We start from the raw sequence: 19,091 nt of genomic DNA, 5'->3' as shown, positions 1-19,091 counted from the left end.
AACAGTAAATCCTTATCCTTATTTTTTATTGGTCACAACAATCACATATGAACAGAGCCGAGGATAGAAAGAGCTGACGCGTTCCTGAAGGGGCTCAGTGGTACTTCCTCCAGCGATCGTGTTCTACAAGAAAAGAAGCAGAAGTCGTTTAACATATTAGCTTTTTTTTTTTTTAACCAGTGAGGTTAACTGTGACAGGAGTGCAAAGAAAGAAAAGAGGCTCTGTAAGCGAGTGTGTTTCTTACTGATGTGGTCGTATTCCCATAAGTAGCTGATGGCCACGTAGCCCACGAGCAGCATAGCTACACCACCGATGCCCCCCTTCTTCACATTGATGTACTTGTTGTAGTATCTGTCATGGCCTAGAAGAGAAAACAGCATGGTCAAGTGTCCTGTTTAGTATTCAATACATGCAAGAGGAGCACTCATTCTGTGACCTTAATTACTACTGAGGCCAGATTCTCAAATTAGTGTCCCAAGTATAAGTAAAGCTACTAGCACAGGGGTCAGCAACCTTTACTGTCAAGAGACATTTTTCAGCAATTTGTGATTCAAAAAAATAAAAGACCACAAAGCACGAGCCTCATGTAAAGAAGGATACTAAGATTAAGTGTAAAGTAGCCTAAATGAGTAGATTCTTACTCTCCAGTGGGCCATTTCTGATTATTTTGTACTTCAATTCTGGATTTTCATTTTATTTTATACTTATTACTAACAAAAGAGAAGTGGAGTTCAACTAGCATTTTTAAATCCACTTTGAGACAGAGCAGGTATAATTTTCAACCCAGGTTTCTGTGCAAATCAATCTTAAGGGGCCCCAATCAGACAATATATCAAAGTGAAATCTAAAAACTTTAAAACAGTCAATTTTCAACATAATTTTAACTAAAGTCCAGCTTTAGATTAAAAATACTTGGTGGTGAAAGTGAAGAAATCATTCCATTTTCCCCTCACACTTTTTTGTTTTTAGATCTGGAATCCATGCCAACTGGGAGTTAAAACTACACAGCCATGCTGACCATTTTTACTGAGGTTCAGCAAAAATCAAGGCGATAAACATGAGCTATGATGCACATCGTAAAATATTTTTTTAAGAATCTGTGTTTAAGGACACAATTGTACTGCTGGTAAATGTAAAGAGTGTTTTAGATCAGGGGTGTCGAACTCCATGCCGGTGTCCTGCTGAGTTTAGATAACACCCTGGGTCAACACCACTGAATGAAATGATTAGTTCATTGGCAGGCCTCTTGAGAGCTTCAAGACATGTTGAGGAGGTAATTTAGCCTCACTGGCCCCCCCGAGGCCTGGAGTTGGACATCTGATCAATGCCAAAAACTGAAATATTCACACACAAAGCCATTGTTTATTTTTATATACATATCCATTTTCTGATAAAGTCACTGGAGAGGTTCAGGACCCCTGTACTAAGGAAGCGCCTAGCCAAAGGCAGAGCTGAGCCCTCATAAATAACATTCCTTACATAACAGATGCGTTACAGGTGAAACCATAAAGATGCAATAAGCTGAAGTAGTTAATGTGGATGGGTTTAAATATGTGGGGGTCAAAGATCCAAAGCAACCGACAGTGCATAAGAGAGGTGAGGAAGAGAGTGCAAGCTGAAAAAAATGTATATAAATAATCAGTCAGTGTTTAAAAACCAAGTTCCAGTAGATAAAAAAAAGAAAAGAAAAACGTTTTTCCTGCCCACCAGAAGTAGTCGGAGCAAGATGTACTCACCCCTGCGAATGGCTGAGAGGATGCCATTGGGAGTAAAGTCTCGACCTCCAAGCCAGGCTCCCAGCTCGTTGAGTTTCACGTCCATCAGCCGCTTCTCAGCTAAGGAAACTAAAAACACGTAAAAAGAGCGTCATCACTGAAAATGCACACTGTCAACAAAGAATAAAAACATGCCACTGAATTACAAACATTAGCAATCTAAAAACACGTTTAAACCGCTTGTCTAAGAAGACAAAGTGGCAACATCGTGTACCGAGGATACAAAATTGTAATTTCCCTACATATTTTCTGACTTTTTTAAAAAAAAAAAAAAATCCAATAAACTATTAACCTTTCAAATAATTATCAGGCTAAGAGTTACGGAGACTAATTAAAAACCGAAGCTCTTAATTCTGCAAAATAATTAACAACTTGTTAACATGTTTTCAGTCGTCGCAGTAATTCAATTACACTCAAAACACAGCAGCCGACTCGCTAGGAGCTAGTTTGAAATTTACCAGGTGTGTGTAGCCGATTGCGATGACATAATGAATGAAAGTTTGCTGGACCGCTTTTCAAAAACACCATAAAGCACACAACAAGGCACCCAAGCTCTTCTTTATGTTTTTTTACAATTAAAGTTGGTCAAAGAGACCATCCTAGTTTGTGCTAATCGCACCGTGTTTGCGTGCTACCGAGCAAGCTAGCTAAAGAAACCGTTATATAATCGACACGTTTATCAACAGCACGATTATTAGAGCTTCATCCAAGCTGTAGGTCACTCTGAAAGGTGCAGTTAAATGTAAAAAAGCGGCCTGCAGATTTATTTTCACAGTAAATCCGCCAATGACACGCAAAGTCCTTGACGTGACTCAAAGGGTTTAGCGAGGCCTTCAGTCCGAAAAAGACCTTCAAGTGACGAATTCACGGCTTGTCTGATAGAAAACACCCCTCAGTCCCCAAAAGCCTCGTTATATGCCAAGATGATGACATATAAAACAAAAACAGGACAATATTTTTTTGGGAGAAGGCACATTACGGTACCTGCTCTGTCCGCCATCTTGACCGGTGCAGAAGGTTTGCTGCAAGGAATGATGGGAATAAAAGGAGAAAGTGCATTATGGGAGGTCATGTAGTTTTAAAGTGAATCCACTAGAGAGCGGCAAAAGCAATAAAACCAAACAACAAACATTATTATTATTATTATTATTATTATTATTATTATTATTTCCTAAATAAATTAATTTCTTCTATTTTATCGTAATCTGCTCTGAATAATACTTTCACGTTTATTAACATCTTAATTTTTTATTTATTTTGGTGTAAATTTGTATCTGTTCACCCTCCCTCACTTTTAAAAATCTAGAATGAATCATTATTCAGATATTTTTAATGTTACTCCCGGTTGTCTGTTTACGTCTCTACATGTGTTAAAAAATAGGAACAAACTTGTCAGGCACACCATAATTGAATCAACACTTTTGTTAAATGGTGTGCACAAATTTAATTAGAGTGAGATCTGCCCTTTATAACTTATTGATTGAGTAAAGACTTAAAAGATTAACTTGCACACTTGCAGAAGCCTACTTTTGTTGCCAGCTTTCCTTCCTGACTTTGGCTACAGCACCTGTGCTGCTAGTACCTCGTTAGGATTACAGTTTTGCCCCACATGTGTGAAATTGGCACTGCAGATGCAAATAGTTGTATGCGCCTCCTGGAGGTACTGATTTGTGCTCAGTGGCCTGGTCACAGCTCTGGATGGGAGTTCTTAGCTTGGCCGCTGTTGTGAGTTAATTTTTCAAGTGTGCATCACCTCAGGGAAACCTGGTCTGCTTTGTATATCAGATAAAGATTTTGTCTGCCTCAAAGAGAGGAAATGCCGCATTTGATAGAACACCTGCACACTGGAGTTGGATTTCCACCATCTGTGTAACTAATGGAAGCTGTGTTTCAAACAAATAGTAGGAGAAGCACAAGAGGCAGGACACGGAAGGACCGTAGCAACTGTCAAAGTGGCCATTTGTGTTTTGGACTAAGACAGAGCATGACCTAATGTCTCAGTTTCATGCCAGCAAAGGTGCATTGAGCCCCATGCAGGGTCCTTCCCCTGAGCTGTCTTTTCCGAGTGTATGTGGAGACTGAAGATAGGTCAGAGGCTTCCCCCATTAACTTTAGAACACAAGTGCCTTACTCATGCCTGGCGGTTCTGTTGCATAGTTTGTCCATGTGGTGATCAAAAAGATGCCTCACCTCACAGATGAAGGGCTGATATGACAGAAGAGGTCAGTCCAGTGAGTTTGGAAACCATCGGAGGGAAAAACAGCACACGTCTCAAACAGTCTCCTCGGCAATGAAGCACCTCTTATCTGTTCTGAAAGGCTCATTCAGATGGACACCACTGGAGCAGTGTTTATATCATTGATCAAGCCACTTGAAGGTCACTGGAGTCCCTGAAAGAAACCTGAAGGCTGCTGATGTGAGCTTATAACTGTTTTTCATCCTTTAGGTCAATGCAGCTCACAGAGTATTTCTCAAGGCACCTTAAACATTTTCTTAGGTTAATTGCTCAGCGTGGCCTCTGGGTCTGTGCTAGCTCTGGATGTTCTGTCATTAGCCAGTACAAGGTGATCAGCGAGTGGGAATTGTGTTTTTGTAAGATCGTTGGCTGGGATGAGTCATCAACCTTGTTAAGTTGCGAGGGAACAAAACAGCCGCACTGGTCTCTGTGAATCTTTCAGGGCATAAGGATTTTGAGAGGCCGGTTGTAGGCTACCACGTGGGATTTTGTTGTCCCGTTTGTGAAAGATCTGTGATTCACAGAAGCAGAGTTATCTTTGTAACGTACAGTTTAGGGTGAGCTCACAGCTTTCCCCCTGCAGCAGATGAAAGAGCAGGACTTCCATCAGTGCTGCACAGCGACGCTCAAGCATCCACATGGAGCAACACAAAGAGCTGAACTGAGCGGGACTTCCATTATAAAAGAGCCTCTTACTTATTTAAAAGGACTTCATAATACATTTTAAAATGTCAGGACTACAAACCCTGATTTTCCACAGCACACATGGCAAGGTGAAGTAAATAAGGCCCATTCTTCTTACACTGAAATGCTGTGCTGGGAAACCTTGGGTCACTGTGTTGCCTGCCTAAACTGGGGAAGTGGGAAAGTAACCTAAAAGGCAAAATAATCCAAGTAAAGGGTTTTATTAATAATAAAAATGTAAAAGATGCGAATTCTGCTACGACCTTGAAAAAAAGAGAGAAACAAACATAACAGAGTCCAGAAGTTGGCCACCAAACAAAAGAGTAAGTTACGAAGGGTAAATCACCAGAAGACACACAGCTCATAAAGTGCAAATCAAAACGGCTCTCTGGCACCAGCGTGCTCCTCTCTCTGGCATTAAGTACTCTGGCTTTATTGCTGAGTCAAGTCAGACGTACAAAAGGGAAGCAGCTACACCTGGAGAAAGAACAGAACACACCCACCGGGTCAAATCACAGCAGGCCCTGCTGGAGTCAGAGCACAGACCATGTTGTGGCTGATCAGTAGTGCTATTGTAACCTGTGCAGAATTTGAATGGGAAATCTGCAGACTTATTTATCCAGGATAACCTGTGTATGGTTCTTGTGCTGGCTGCTCTCCACGTTTTCTCACATTTTCTTTCTCTCTTTTTTAAAGGATCGGTGCTCATGAATTCTGAAATACTGACCTGAAGGGTTTACTATTGATGTGTCCCGACACGCTATCAGACAGGTCCTTTTTATTTTGGTTTCAGAAAAGGAGGCGATCGATGAGCAGCACAACAACAGCTTGTAGCACTTATACATAATGTACCTGAAGATACAGTCTCATTCAGAGCGGGGTTTGTGTTAGTGGGGGAGGAGGTGCTGTGGTGCTTCAGGTCCCTGTTAAACACACCCACCAATCAATACACCCCTGTGTATCAACCCCACCCCTATGCACACACACATACCACTAACTAAATTATGTCTCTGGCCTTCATCCAAGACTCAAGACTCAGCACCAACCTCTTTCCTTTATTAGACTGATTTTCCTGCTTCTCTCTAATGACTTTTATTAGATGGACGACTCGCAGGCATGTCCAGCACCCACTATCCTTAGCATCCCACAGCATCAAATTCCTTATGATGATCCTCCATGATGGAGTGGTTAGCACCTTCACCTTACATGAAAAAGATTTCCAGTTTGAGACCTAGGGGCAGACGCAACCCCAGTCCAAGGAGTTATGAACTAATGCACGCCTCGTGCAGGCTTCAAAGTCCCCATAAAGAAGGTTGCTTCAGGAAGGGCATTAAGTATAAAATCTGCACCAAATTAAACATGAGGGACCAGCTGCTGTGGTACCTTTGGAAGTAGGGGAGCAGCAGAAAGTACCTTATACAATTCTTCATAATGAAATTTTAAAGAGCTCCCTGCATTACCTGGGCACAGAAATAACAGAGGAGCACTAAACCATGCTCGCCTCATGACCAAAACACAGTTACATTGTATTGCAATTATTTACCGAACCCACACACCACTTTAACACTACACTTTTATCATACTATTGCTCTGTATCCACTGGATTGCTCAGTATGCTGACTAATGATGATGCTGAGTACGTACTGTGTTCACGGCTCACGTCTGGTGCTTGGACTTTATTATTTTCATTATGAAGACTTCATATGAATGTGGAGGTGTGTGCCAACGAGCACCTAAAATTACCAGTAACAAGAAGCACTCAGTGAATGCAAACCTCCGCCAAGCCAGCTCACTCTCTGGACAGGATTTAAAACAAAGGCATTGTGGTTTGTATCCAGGTTCTTTTTAAACATCTATTAAGTAGTTTGAAGTAAAAGTGAAAGTACAATGTACAAAGTACAACACGTCGCCTCAGTGAAGGTTAGTGATGTGCCAGCTGCACAGTACCCAAAGAGTGAGGTACTTGTGTCCCATTCCAAGGCAAAACAAAAGTGTTTTTTCTGTTTTAAGCCTGACCATTTAATTGCAAATTGTGAGGCCTACAAACAGAAACAGTCGGTCTCAAGGGCTAGGAGTGTGCCAGCTAACAATGCTAATGCAGGCATGGTTTCAAGATCCAGAGCAAAGCTCTGTTTCTTCTGCCACAAACCTGGCCACCTGATTGCTCACTGTTCAAAAGACAACTCAAAGCAAAATCGATCTGCTTTCAAAAGAGTGAACTGTGGTTCACAAACGGACAAAGTTGCCAGTCCTAGGCGACAGTTGGAGCATAATTGCTCGGTGGTGTCATTTGGTCACTGTCAGAGATCGACTAATTGTGGTCCGCCACCTGTTGACCGTCTTTTAGGTCCAGAAGACCTGCAGTGTGACACATTGTGTACGACACAAACATTCAAACCTGCACCTCTGGCTAACCAGCATACCTGTCGCCATGACCTAGCGAAGAAGCGTCTGAAAAGTGTTTCGGAAAGGCCTTCTAGCTATTCGCTGGGTTCTCCATATGTGATGGCTCAAAAAACATCTGGCTGTCACTTGGGACACTATGTTGAGGGACTTGAGCCAACCCCGTGCAGTGTTTTCAACCCATCAAAAAGGTCTTGGCAGATTTGGCAGGGTATGCCTAACCGTTATTATGGTGCGTGGTAGGTGATATGTTTAAAAGTTGGGTAGGACGTTCTGTGACAAACCACTGGTTTGTATTTATGGGAGGGGGTGTTACGGCCCTAGCTGGGCCTCCTGATACTGCCCTTGTGTGGGCGTGGTGTTTTTCTCCTCCTCCTCCTCTCTTGCTCCACCCCTCTGTCTCTCTCTTGCTCTTCTCTCTCCCCAGGACACAGCTGCTGCTCATTGGCCTCGTTTACCACCTGGGCCCAGTCAGCAATCACCTCTCTGAGGTTATATAACCTGGGGATGGGCTGGATGTGGGAGGGTGGCTTTCTCTGGTGTAGCCGCTTTGAGCGGTTGGCCTGCGGTTGGCCTGCGGTTGGCCTGCGGTTGGCCTGCGGTTGGCCTGCGGTGGAAGAGGCTTCTGGTGGAGTTCCTCTGTGCTGGTCAGTGTGTGAGTCTGGTCTAGGTGTGGAAAAGGCCTGCTGTGTGTGTGACCAGCCCCACCGTGCGTGGCTCTTTGTGAGTAGCTCTTAACTGAGCAGTGGTTTTGCCTAAGTGACGGCAGCCTCCATTATTTGGTTTGGCCTGCCTGGTTATTGCTAAAAGCAGCGTTGCTGTCTTTTTCTGTTGAAGCCTTAATGTTGTTTTCTTTGTTGAAGTGGTCACCATCTTTTTGGGTGGGCCTGTCTGATTTATCATTAAAGTAGCGTTGCTGTCTCTTTTTGTTGTTACTGTGTATATGAATATTGAGTTAATTGATTATAATAAAGATATATTTTGTGTTAAATATCTCTGCCTGGCGTTCTTTTCATTTCAACCCGGATCCAACTGTTACTGTCCCCCACACTCTTCGCCTAGCTTTCATGTGGGGACGTAACATACAAAGTGGAGCCTTTTGTTATTTACCCTGTTGAACCAATTTTAATATACTTAACATAATTTTGAGTACAATCACTTTAAAACAATTGTGTGGATTTAGTACATGTGTAGCACTGATTTCTTTGTTTATTAAAATTTAAATGTGTAGAAATAAATATCAAGTGTAAAGAGTTTTTGAGATCACTTCATATTTTGTATAAAAAAGTATTCATGAACATTGTGCATGTATTTAAACAGTTATAACCTGTTACTATTCTGTACAAAAAAAAGTCTTAATAAAATAAATGATGTCAGGACAAAAAGGCAGCAGAAATTGATGCATTGTTTTAAAGATAAAAGACTTTTTTTTTGAGATTTTGACCTTATCTGAGCTTGAAGAAGAGGTTAGAGTAACTTACATCCCTATTTATTGTTCCCTGTATGCCTATATGTTGTCGATACAAACAACTGAAGTAAGAAAGATTTAAATAGCTCTGTGTAGAATTATCATCAATGACCTTCAGATTGGTCTGTTGATCTTGAAAGAGAAGTCGGTGTTCAAAAGTGGGATGATATTTTAAATCTTTATATGATACTTTCAATATGTTGACAATACACACCGCACATATGAGAATCATAGTTTCTCAGTCACGAGGTTTTTGCTTATTGTTAACCTGACCCCACTCCACACCTCTACAAAGTTTCATCACAATTGATTCAGAAAGTTTTGAGCTATTGTGTTTATAGACAGAATGATGACACATGCACACGCTGCCAAAAACGCTGCCACCGTCTTGGTGGAGGTAGTCAGTAACGGAAATATGCTGTCTCCTGAATCCAAACTGGGAGCTGGTTCCACAGGAGAGTGGCCTGAGAGCTGAAGGCTCCCATACGACCTGTAGAAACTTTATAGAAAGTCTAGGAATGACAAATAAGTCAGAAAGATATGATGAGGCCTGATCGTTCAGGCCTTTGAGTCAATAAAGACAAGCTAAAACAGGAGCAATATGATGGATTTTTCTAGTCCCAAGTCCCTGTGAGCTTTTGGAACTAGACAGTGGATTAATGTGACAGTTAAAGGACATTGTTTTGGTAAAGTTTCTACAATTTGGGTTATTGTAGGCTCTTTGTCTTACAATATAAATGCCGCTGTTTTGATCTATTGCTATATAAATAAAATAGAATTGAGCGTCTACTTTAATTAAATGTGTCTACTATACTACACAAAAAGTCAATTACCTGTGATGTAAGCCTGCAGAAAACGGCTCAGTCTATCCACGTTGCTCTTCTCTTCTCCGAATGAAGGTCAGATTCAGTCACACACTCTGTGGAACCAACACCTGTGTGCGTTTCACACACAGTGTGGGCCAGAACCTCTAATCCAATGTCATCCTTTGACACCGAGAAGCCGGCACCAACCTCCAGAGTGGCATTTTCCCAAATGCTGTCATCAAAACGCCTACACACACACACACACACACACTGATTCACGCATATGTACAATGGCAGACTGGCACACTGAGCAACGGTGCAGCACAAACCCACATGTCTATTGCACTCAAATTTCATTTGGGCTCTGAGGGTTACCAGCGAAACTGTAACGTAATCTCATTTAGAGAATGAACCCAGAGGCAGAAGTGACCCCGCGGCCGAGCTTCACCTGCTTGTTTATTAGTTTTGCTTGTTTGGTGCAGCGCTGCTGCCCAGCGGCCTCAGTGCACTTCAGAGGAGTCTGCACTAGCTACACACACACACACACACACACACACACACACACACACACACAGGCGCTAGGGGACGTATGATTTAATTCCACCTCAAGAGGCAGGTGCCCTCGAGGTCTGCCACAGAGACAGCTCTTTGAAGCTGATGGAGGGAGATAGAGGGAGAAAGAATGGGAGATGGAGGGAGGGGGGCTGGTTTGTGTGAGGGTGAAGAGTAGGCAGGCAGACAGGAGCGAGCGAGGACGAGGGGCTAGAACAGAGATATTACAAAAGGAGAAACTGGCAGCAGAAAGAAAATGATGGAGGGAGATGAAGGATAAAAAAGAGAAAAGAGGAGAGGATGGAGCCCCGTGTCTCTGCACACGGCTCTGTAATACACATGACCTTTAAACAGCCACGCTGCCACTCTCTGCCTGTTCATCCATCCCTCACCGGGCACATCCTTTTAGGTTTTTTTCAGACTTTTATCCATGTTTTACTTAAAACTGCCACTTTTTTTCCTCCTCTCGGCCTTGCAAGAAATTTCCTCCCTTCCCCCATTTGTAAGTGTCACTCACTTTTTTGCTCATTTCCTCTCTTTCTTGTCTTTTCACATCGACCTGTTCTTCTCCACATTGTTACAGATGTCCTTTTCTCATCGTTCTCCTGCTTCCGGTGACCCGGATGCTTTTTTTCCCCTTCCGGACGCCCTGAAATGTAACAAAGGTGGGACGGTTAGTGAGCAATAGATTTAAAAGATTTTCTGTTACTACAGTAGTGTCATTAGAGATATGTAGATCATCAGGGGAGAAACTAAAAGGAGATCACAAGCCTGATGAAGGTCCCACAGGAAACTGGTGGGTGTGTGCGTGCGTTAGAGAGTAGGTGAGCCAGCAGGGTGGGGGGGGGATGGATGCTACATGCACAGAAATGCTCCACAGGGAATATATTATTCATTGCAGTGATAATGGCTTCATCCCCTAAATCAAACTTTCTCATTCAAATCCAGCTGACTGCTCATTTAACCTTGAAGAATAATTCATGGTTGGAAAGCACGACGCCTCTGAATTTCATCACAATCTATGTTTAGTCGAGAAACAATTCAGTATATATTTTATTCTGCGTCCATGTTTTTCTCCACAGTTACTGTTTATTTAGGCTTGTATCTGTGGTTTGCTGTGCTTTATGTGACTGAACCCTGTAAAATTGCATTTTGTGTGTTGTGGATGTAAACACGCGGCTAGTCTCAAGGGCTGGGAATTAACAAAAGCTATAAGATCAGTTTGACTCTCTGTACCGGAACCATGTTCAACTGCATCGTTCTGCTGCAAACTTTGCAGTAATATTACAATCTCTATCATACTTAGTTTGATATCCTGAACTGATAAGAAAGAAATGCATTTTTACTTACAACTCGAATTCCAGTAAAGTTGTTGTGCTGTGTAAAATGGAAATAAAGACAGAAAGCAGTGATTTGAATCCACATTTTATTCACGATAGAACATGGAAAACATATCAAATGTTGTAAAGCGAGGCGATGAAATGAAATTGTGAATGTGATGGCAGTTTACCACTGTGTAGCATCAACAGTCAGTAAACATCTGGGAACAGTCCAGTCTCATTTGGGAGATATATACCTCCTAGTTCAGTCTTCTACAAGAAGCTACGCCACTGTAATAGATGCAGTTTAGCACTATCTTGCTGTAAAATGAAGAAGACTTCATCTGGATGTACAGGGAGTGCAGAATTATTAGGCAAGTTGTATTTTTGAGGAATAATTTTATTATTGAACAACAACCATGTTCTCAATGAACCCAAAAAACTCATTAATATCAAAGCTGAATGTTTTTGGAAGTAGTTTTTAGTTTCTTTTAGTTTTAGTTATTTTAGGGGGATATCTGTGTGCAGGTGACTATTACTGTGCATAATTATTAGGCAACTTAACAAAAAACAAATATATACCCATTTCAATCATTTATTTTTACCAGTGAAACCAATATAACATCTCCACATTCACAAATATACATTTCTGACATTCAAAAACAAAACAAAAACAAATCAGCGACCAATATAGCCACCTTTCTTTGCAAGGACACTCAAAAGCCTGCCATCCATGGATTCTGTCAGTGTTTTGATCTGTTCACCATCAACATTGCGTGCAGCAGCAACCAGAGCCTCCCAGACACTGTTCAGAGAGGTGTACTGTTTTCCCTCCTTGTAAATCTGACATTTGATGATGGACCACAGGTTCTCAATGGGCTCTCTGCCCTTTACCGATCCAGCCACGGGCCCATCCATCTGGCCCATCAAGACTCACTCTCATTTCATCAGTCCATAAAACATTAGAAAAACCAGTCTTGAGATATTTCTTGGCCCAGTCTTGACGTTTCAGCTTGTGTGTCTTGTTCAGTGGTGGTCGTCTTTCAGCCTTTCTTACCTTGGCCATGTCTCTGAGTATTGCACACCTTGTGCTTTTGGGCACTCCAGTGATGTTGCAGCTCTGAAATATGGCCAAACTGGTGGCAAGTGGCATCTTGGCAGCTGCACGCTTGACTTTTCTCAGTTCATGGGCAGTTATTTTGCGCCTTGGTTTTTCCACACGCTTCTTGCGACCCTGTTGACTATTTTGAATGAAACGCTTGATTGTTTGATGATCACGCTTCAGAAGCTTTGCAATTTTGAGACTGCTGCATCCCTCTGCAAGATATCTCACTATTTTTGACTTTTCTGAGCCTGTCAAGTCCTTCTTTTGACCCATTTTGCCAAAGGAAAGGACGTTGCCTAATAATTATGCACACCTGATATAGGGTGTTGATGTCATTAGACCACACCCCTTCTCATTACAGAGATGCACATCACCTAATATGCTTAATTGGTAGTAGGCTTTCAAGCCTATACAGCTTGGAGTAAGACAACATGCATGAAGAGGATGATGTGGACAAAATACTCATTTGCCTAATAATTCTGCACTCCCTGTATATTGCACTAAAACCTGAATATACCAGTTATGGTGCCTTTCCAGATGTGCAAACTGCCAATTCTGCAGGCACTGATGGACCCCCGTACCATCAGAGACTTTTAAACCGAGCGCTGGTAACAAGCTGGATGTTTTCTCTCCTCTTTAGTCCAGAGCAGTGGCCCCCAACCCCCGGGCCTCGGACCGGTACGGTCCGTGAGAGTTGAGGCTCAGGTGTGAAATGTATAGTTTTCAGGGTTTTTATCGGTTTTCAGCGTTATTTTGTTATCGTTTTTATCGTTTACTCGGTTTTCCTGGGTCTTTTCACGTGTGTTATGAATAAATTTTCTTTTTTTCGGTATCGGTACTAGTTTTATTTGTATTGTTGCATTTATCCGCGACACCTTAAAGGCCGGTCCATGAAAATATTGTTGGGCATAAACCGGTCCGTGGTGCAAAAAAGGTTGGGGACCGCTGGTCCAGAGGACACAATGTCCATGTTTTCCAAAAAGAATGACAAAAAATGACCACGGAGCAGTTTTGCACTTTGCGTCGGCCCATTTAAAATGAGCTTTGACTCAAAGTAAACAGTTGTGTTTCTGGATCATGTTAACATATGGCCTGTTCTCACATGCATTTGTAGATGGTACGGTGAAGCGCCCTGACTCCTGTACACAGAGGTTTCTCCAGATTCTCTGAATATTTTGATGCTTTTTACTGTAGATAACGAGATATTCAAGGCTTCACAATTTCACAGTTTTCATTTACATTTCTTTCCAACTTTGTGGATAAAGTTTTATGTAGATTGGTGAACCTCTACCTCTCTGAGGTGCTCTTTTATATTAAGTATTCAGTCATGTTACTGACCTGTTACCAGTTAACACAAGTAGTTGCAAAATGTTTCCTGGCTTTTGATGCCATAGTGCCAACCTTTTTTGAAACATGATGGCTCCATCAAGTTCTAAACACCTGATATGTATTCTGTGCCTCACTGTGTATGAGATTTGTAAATCATTGCATTCTGTTTTATTTAGACTTTACATGCCACTGTGGGTATTTTGGACTGGACTCACATTTATCTGTTTAATGTACGTCCACTATTCCTGTCACGAGGCAGGATGGACTCAAGCGCAGACTGAAAAGCACAATTCAGTTCCTTTTATTAACACACAACACCAGGTGCTTGTACAGGTGAGAGAGGGGAATCCAGAGGCGGGCACAGGGGAAGTCCAGGAACAAGGGGTCTTCACACAGCTCCACTCACAGAAAACAAACGCCACACACAAGTCACTTTGCTCGCCCAGAGCTCCAAGGAGCGGGAGACCTATGCACAAGAACAAGAGGTTAATCCAGTGAAACACGAAGAGAAAACTAGAAACATGCGAACGAGTGGCTTTACTAACGAGGGAACTCAATAGTCCAGAGGTGAGATGTTCTCAGCCACTGCCTTAAGTAGTGGATGCTGGTGAGGTAATGAATCACAGGTGCATTATAACTTACAGGTGTGAGGGCCAGGGCCGGGGAGCCCGCAACGAGCTCCGCCCAGGCGATGCATAGCTGGGCAGACACAGGGACCATAACAATTCCAGCTTTTAGACCTGTTTTCATCTTCACTACCTCCTGACAGAAATCCTCTGTTAGCAGGAAGTGCTCAGTCGCTAACTTTGTCTGTGTGTCGTTTGACGCTGAGCAAGTATTGATAGAGCTTTTCACTGAGATCAACTACAGACTGTGTCTGAAAACCATCTTATGAGAGCTGAAACAACAGAGTATCAGAGAACCATGGCCGCCCTGTGCCGGAGATTAAACACAGATTGGTCCAATTGTTTGGCCGTAAAATACTGCAGCGGGGGGCAAAGAAACATAAAACCACAAGCCACACATTGAAAGGCACACAATAAAACACGCATGATGTGTTAAAGCCGCGAGCAAAGTAAGGGAAGTGGTGAAGAAGCTCCTCGTTACATATCAGCCTTTAATACACACAAGAGGGAGGCAGTGCTGAACTCTGACCCTCCCAGTGTCAGCGATACAGAGCACGATGTTTGCATGTTCACACACACACACACACACACACACACACACACACACACACACACACACTAAGAAGGTTAAATCAGTGTGTGTGTGTGTGTGTAATTTGAATGCTTATGCATTGTGTCTGTGTGTTTGTGTGCATTTTTGTGTTACATAAAGGAAAAAAAGAAGGAAAGCAGAGACTTGCTGGGATTTGCCTGTGTTGTCGTGTAATTCCGTCCCAGCACTGATCACTGCCAAACATAACAATAGTGTGGATTTACAGCAAGTGCTTTCCAAGTGCTCAAGGCACTCTCCAGTCTTCACAGCTTCCTAGAGTGTGTGTGTGTGTGTGTGTGTGTATTCTGTCTGAATGTGTTTTCCTTGTATATGCCCCGCGAGACAATAAAGACACTGAGATAATGTTTGCATGTGTGAGAACAGTAAAGATTAGGAGCTCATGTTTCCGTTTCTTAGGTGTGTATGTGCAATAGCCACAACCAGGCTCCTGAGACAACATTTGATTCCTACAACATACAGGAAACCGTTTTATTTTACGCTGAAGGCCTGAATCATGTTCTTCTCATTAACCATAGTGGGTTTTTCACTGTGTGAGCGTCTCTGCGTGCAGAAAATATTTGCTGAAGCTCCTCTTTTTATTACAGCCTTGTTATGGTGCGCCTGTTGTTTTGTTGTGTTTTGATAATCAAAAAAAAAAAATCTGGCACCAACTTTTAATTTTCATTCATAGCCATTTTTAAGTCTTTTTAAATCCTGAAACATTAAATTCTAAAGTGTGGTTGAAAGTAGCAGGCACTTCTAAAACATGTCATCTCGGACACAAATATGATATTCTTGTGCTCAGGATCATATGCACAAAATACTCCTGTGGACAAAGTGACCACTGTTAAAATAACTTTGAGTGTTGTACAGTGAAGTTCTTGCTCTTACACAAAGACATCGTCTTCTCATACTGAAGGACTGAAGGACAGCCTGTGCAGCAAATGATTCCTGCTGATAAATGTCGTAGGAATCTATGTATGACATTCTGTTTACGTTCCCAGGTGAAACAAAAGCTTGGTAGTTAGGAACTGTGTGATTCAAACATTTTCACAGTCCTGTAAAGACCTCACTGCTTCCATTGGAATTAAGAGGATAAATAGCAGCAGGCGCTGATAACCAAATGCACTTGACTGATTGATCACCAGGAAGTATGAGCACCTCTATAAAAGCAGATGTTCTGGAGCAAGTGTTAAGAAAACGCCGCAATCTTCCCGGCAAATTTACCCCCCGGCCTCAGCGCCCACAAGCAAAGCAAATATTTATCTGGCATTATTCACACACATTCGACTGTTGGAGCATTTACACAGTCTGTGATCGTCCAAGGAATCAACACATGGTCTGTACAGATGTCAGGCTGGGTTGCACTGAGCCTGTTCTGTGAGGCTGTTCAGCTGAACTCACCTGCAGTGCTTTGATTTCCTTCCAGTTTCTCACACTTTCTACAGATTTGGGTGGCTAGCTTTGGCCGTGAAGCTTTAGATAATTAACATGAAAAAAAAGAGCGGTGTTGTGAAGTTAAAATTCCTAATCAGGTCACAGCTTCTGAATTTGGTATTACCAGGAGCGAGCAGTGAGTCAGTGCCGACCTCCCTCTCTCTCTCTCTCTAGTCCATGATGCATGATGTCTGTTGAAAATCCTTCAATTTTCCTCTCTTTTCTCTCTTTGTCAGATCTCACTGGAGCCTCTGCAGAGTCAATACACTCCCTCTGCCTCTTTCTCCCTCCTGCACCTGTTCCTGCCTCGCTACTTTTCATTTTCCCTCCAAACTCACATCAACTGAGCGCCTCTCCTCTGTTTGCTACAGAAAAGCCTGTAGCCTCCACTTCCTGTACATGCACTTTTATTTTTGATTGAACTATCCTTTACTTTTCACTCCCTCTTCCACGCTCTCTCCTTCCTCAGACACAACAGCTATTCTCCCCTGCTCTCTCACCCTTCGATTCGTGTGTCTTCATCTCTGCTCGTGTGAACTCCCCACCTCCTCTTCCCGCTTCAGCTCTCTCTTTTCCCCCTCCTCGCTCCATCTGTCTCCATCTCCCGATGCCTCTGCCTCTTTTTTTTTTGCTTCCACACCTGCTCTCTCCTTTCATCTCTCTCCTTCACCTGCCTGCCTCGCATGTCGCCGTCACCTCCTTTTCTTCATATTTCTCGTACTCTTTCCCGTGTGATAGGATGAAGGCCTCCATCTGTCTTTGATTGTGGGTTTTTTTGGGTCTTTTTGCCTGTTTTGCTCTCATCTTCTTGTCATCGTTTTCTCTCATTCGCTGATCCTCCTGCTTTTGTCTCCCTCCGTTCCGCCTGCTGCCTTTCTCCATCTCGTTCTTCGGAGGTGAGCGGAGGTGGTGATAGGCAGGAGTACTATCAGCATGCAGAGTCATGGCGCTGTGGCTCTGCCGTCATTGATTGAACCAGGAGCTAAATATAGACACAGCAGAGGCTCAGCATCTTTACCAGGCTGGAAGGAGGGATGGATGAGCGGATGGAGGGACACACACACACACACACACACACACACACACACACACACACACACACACACACACACACACACACACATTGCTCTAAGGCAGTGTGGTAAAGAGCAGGATAAATATTGGATACAGATAATAAACTAGTACCACACATAGATGCTACTGTCAGTGCAGCACCTCGGGCTATTGTTGGGAAGAAAACTAACTCCATCTGAGCAAAGGAGGCATAACATACTCTGACCTTTTTACACATTCATGACAGAGAGCTACTGAGGAAAATATTTACGGGACACACACACTCACTCACAAAGTGTTGCATCCATGATTTCGGAGGATATCACACTGACATTTACTTCCTGGAGATCTAGTCTCACCTGAACCCCCACCACAACTTTCTTTTAACAAAAAAAGCTATTAGCTTTCAAATTTAAAGATTTATAGCAAGAAGAGGGAAGTCATAATGTGACTGTGCAAACACATTTAGGTCTTCCACAACATAAGTGAGACGTGGATGCCAACAAATCTACAGGAAGTCTTTTTTTTTGGACATATTGCTGTGGGCTAAAACAACACGGCGAGCCATTACTATTCAACATGCAGCATAAATCCAGAGATGTGAGCCTTCCTACGAGCTGAGCAGAGGGAGGCAGGCGCGCAGCCAAAACGAGAGAGCCGGTGAGACGGGCAGGCTGGAGACTCAGTTATAACCCAGGCAGACAGGCAGACGGGTGAGAGGAAGACAGGTGCACAAACAAAACAGCCAGCTAAAGAGATAAAGCAGGCACCAGATCCAGGGTATTTCACACAGATTAAATTCATCTTAAGGAAGCGTTTCTGGACCACCGTCAGAATGCCTGCACCTCGGCCACAAGATCTTTTTGCATGTCTCCGTCTTCCCCTGTAGCTGTAACCACTGACTTTCTTTCCTTTCTCTGAGTAGCAACCTAAGAACTGAAAGGAATTCAGAGATGAAAGTTCAGCTTTTCAAATTCTCCAAGCAGTAAAGGATGCAATCAGGGAAACCCAACATTTTTTATAATTAGTTTGGCATGAAGTTAAGAAAAAAGTTGCCTGGATGGGTCCACAGGGGATAAAAGCCTCCTAAGAGCCCCTCTTAAAGTGAACCTGTTGTCTTTTCCCTTACGTTTGTGTCAGATACAGTACATACTGTTACAAATGGTACAGACTGCACTGCATTTTCCGTTTCAAACTTCTTCTCTGCTCCTGGCTCTTTATGACATCAAACAGGACAGGCAGCTCAGGCTGTAAACACAGCTGCCCTATCAATCTGCAGCACCAGCTTTTTCTTTAGGAGGGGCAGCCAATGAGAAAAAAGCTGTCAGTGAGGGGAAAGAGTGCCAAACTGGAGCAGCCAGCTCTGTTTATTGAATTTGTTTTTCTTCTTTGAATGGTTTAAAGATACAAGGGAAAATGTGTTGTTAGTGAGCTTTGCATTTTTAGGCACAGCTGTGACAGAGGTATTGATCTTTTAATCTAACTCTGCAAGAAAACCAATAAGTCCCAGATGTAAAGGCCAGTCCTTTACATCTGTCAGACATATGTTCTGCTGTGGGGCATCTACAGTAAAGCGTACATACTGTAATTATGGCTCCAAAATTACACCCACAGTGTGATTCGTTTTGCTCATAATCCCCTGTCAACACACAGGTCTGTGTATAAAGTGTGTGCAATTTTTCTAGCACTGTGCAGCTTTGCTTTG

At 42.8% G+C, this 19,091-nt stretch overlaps 1 protein-coding gene and 1 long non-coding RNA gene across 2 annotated transcripts; both read right to left on the bottom strand.

Annotated features, from left to right (window-relative positions):
* Positions 1–9: 9 nt before the first annotated feature.
* On the bottom strand, positions 10–2,813 carry atp5mf (ATP synthase membrane subunit f). The gene is made up of 4 exons (XM_085270692.1): positions 2,761–2,813; positions 1,738–1,845; positions 246–362; positions 10–123 (listed from the first exon to the last, which is right to left on the bottom strand). Exons 1-4 carry the CDS (start codon positions 2,774–2,776, stop codon positions 95–97), a joined length of 270 nt encoding a protein of 89 aa, XP_085126818.1. The 5' UTR covers positions 2,777–2,813; the 3' UTR covers positions 10–94.
* Positions 2,814–13,958: 11,145 nt separating this feature from the next.
* LOC146575812 (uncharacterized) lies at positions 13,959–16,916 on the bottom strand. Its single transcript, XR_014892328.1, has 2 exons — positions 16,834–16,916; positions 13,959–14,144 (listed from the first exon to the last, which is right to left on the bottom strand). It is a non-coding gene; the product is annotated as an uncharacterized LOC146575812 (long non-coding RNA).
* Between the last annotated feature and the right edge of the window lie 2,175 nt (positions 16,917–19,091).

This window comes from Mchenga conophoros, linkage group LG4, assembly GCF_057382185.1.
Source record: "Mchenga conophoros isolate Kocher_MC1m ecotype Shallow Benthic linkage group LG4, M_conophoros_male_GT1.1, whole genome shotgun sequence".
Classification (NCBI taxonomy): Eukaryota; Metazoa; Chordata; class Actinopteri; order Cichliformes; family Cichlidae; genus Mchenga; species Mchenga conophoros.
This window is presented reverse-complemented; position numbering and strand designations above follow the sequence as displayed.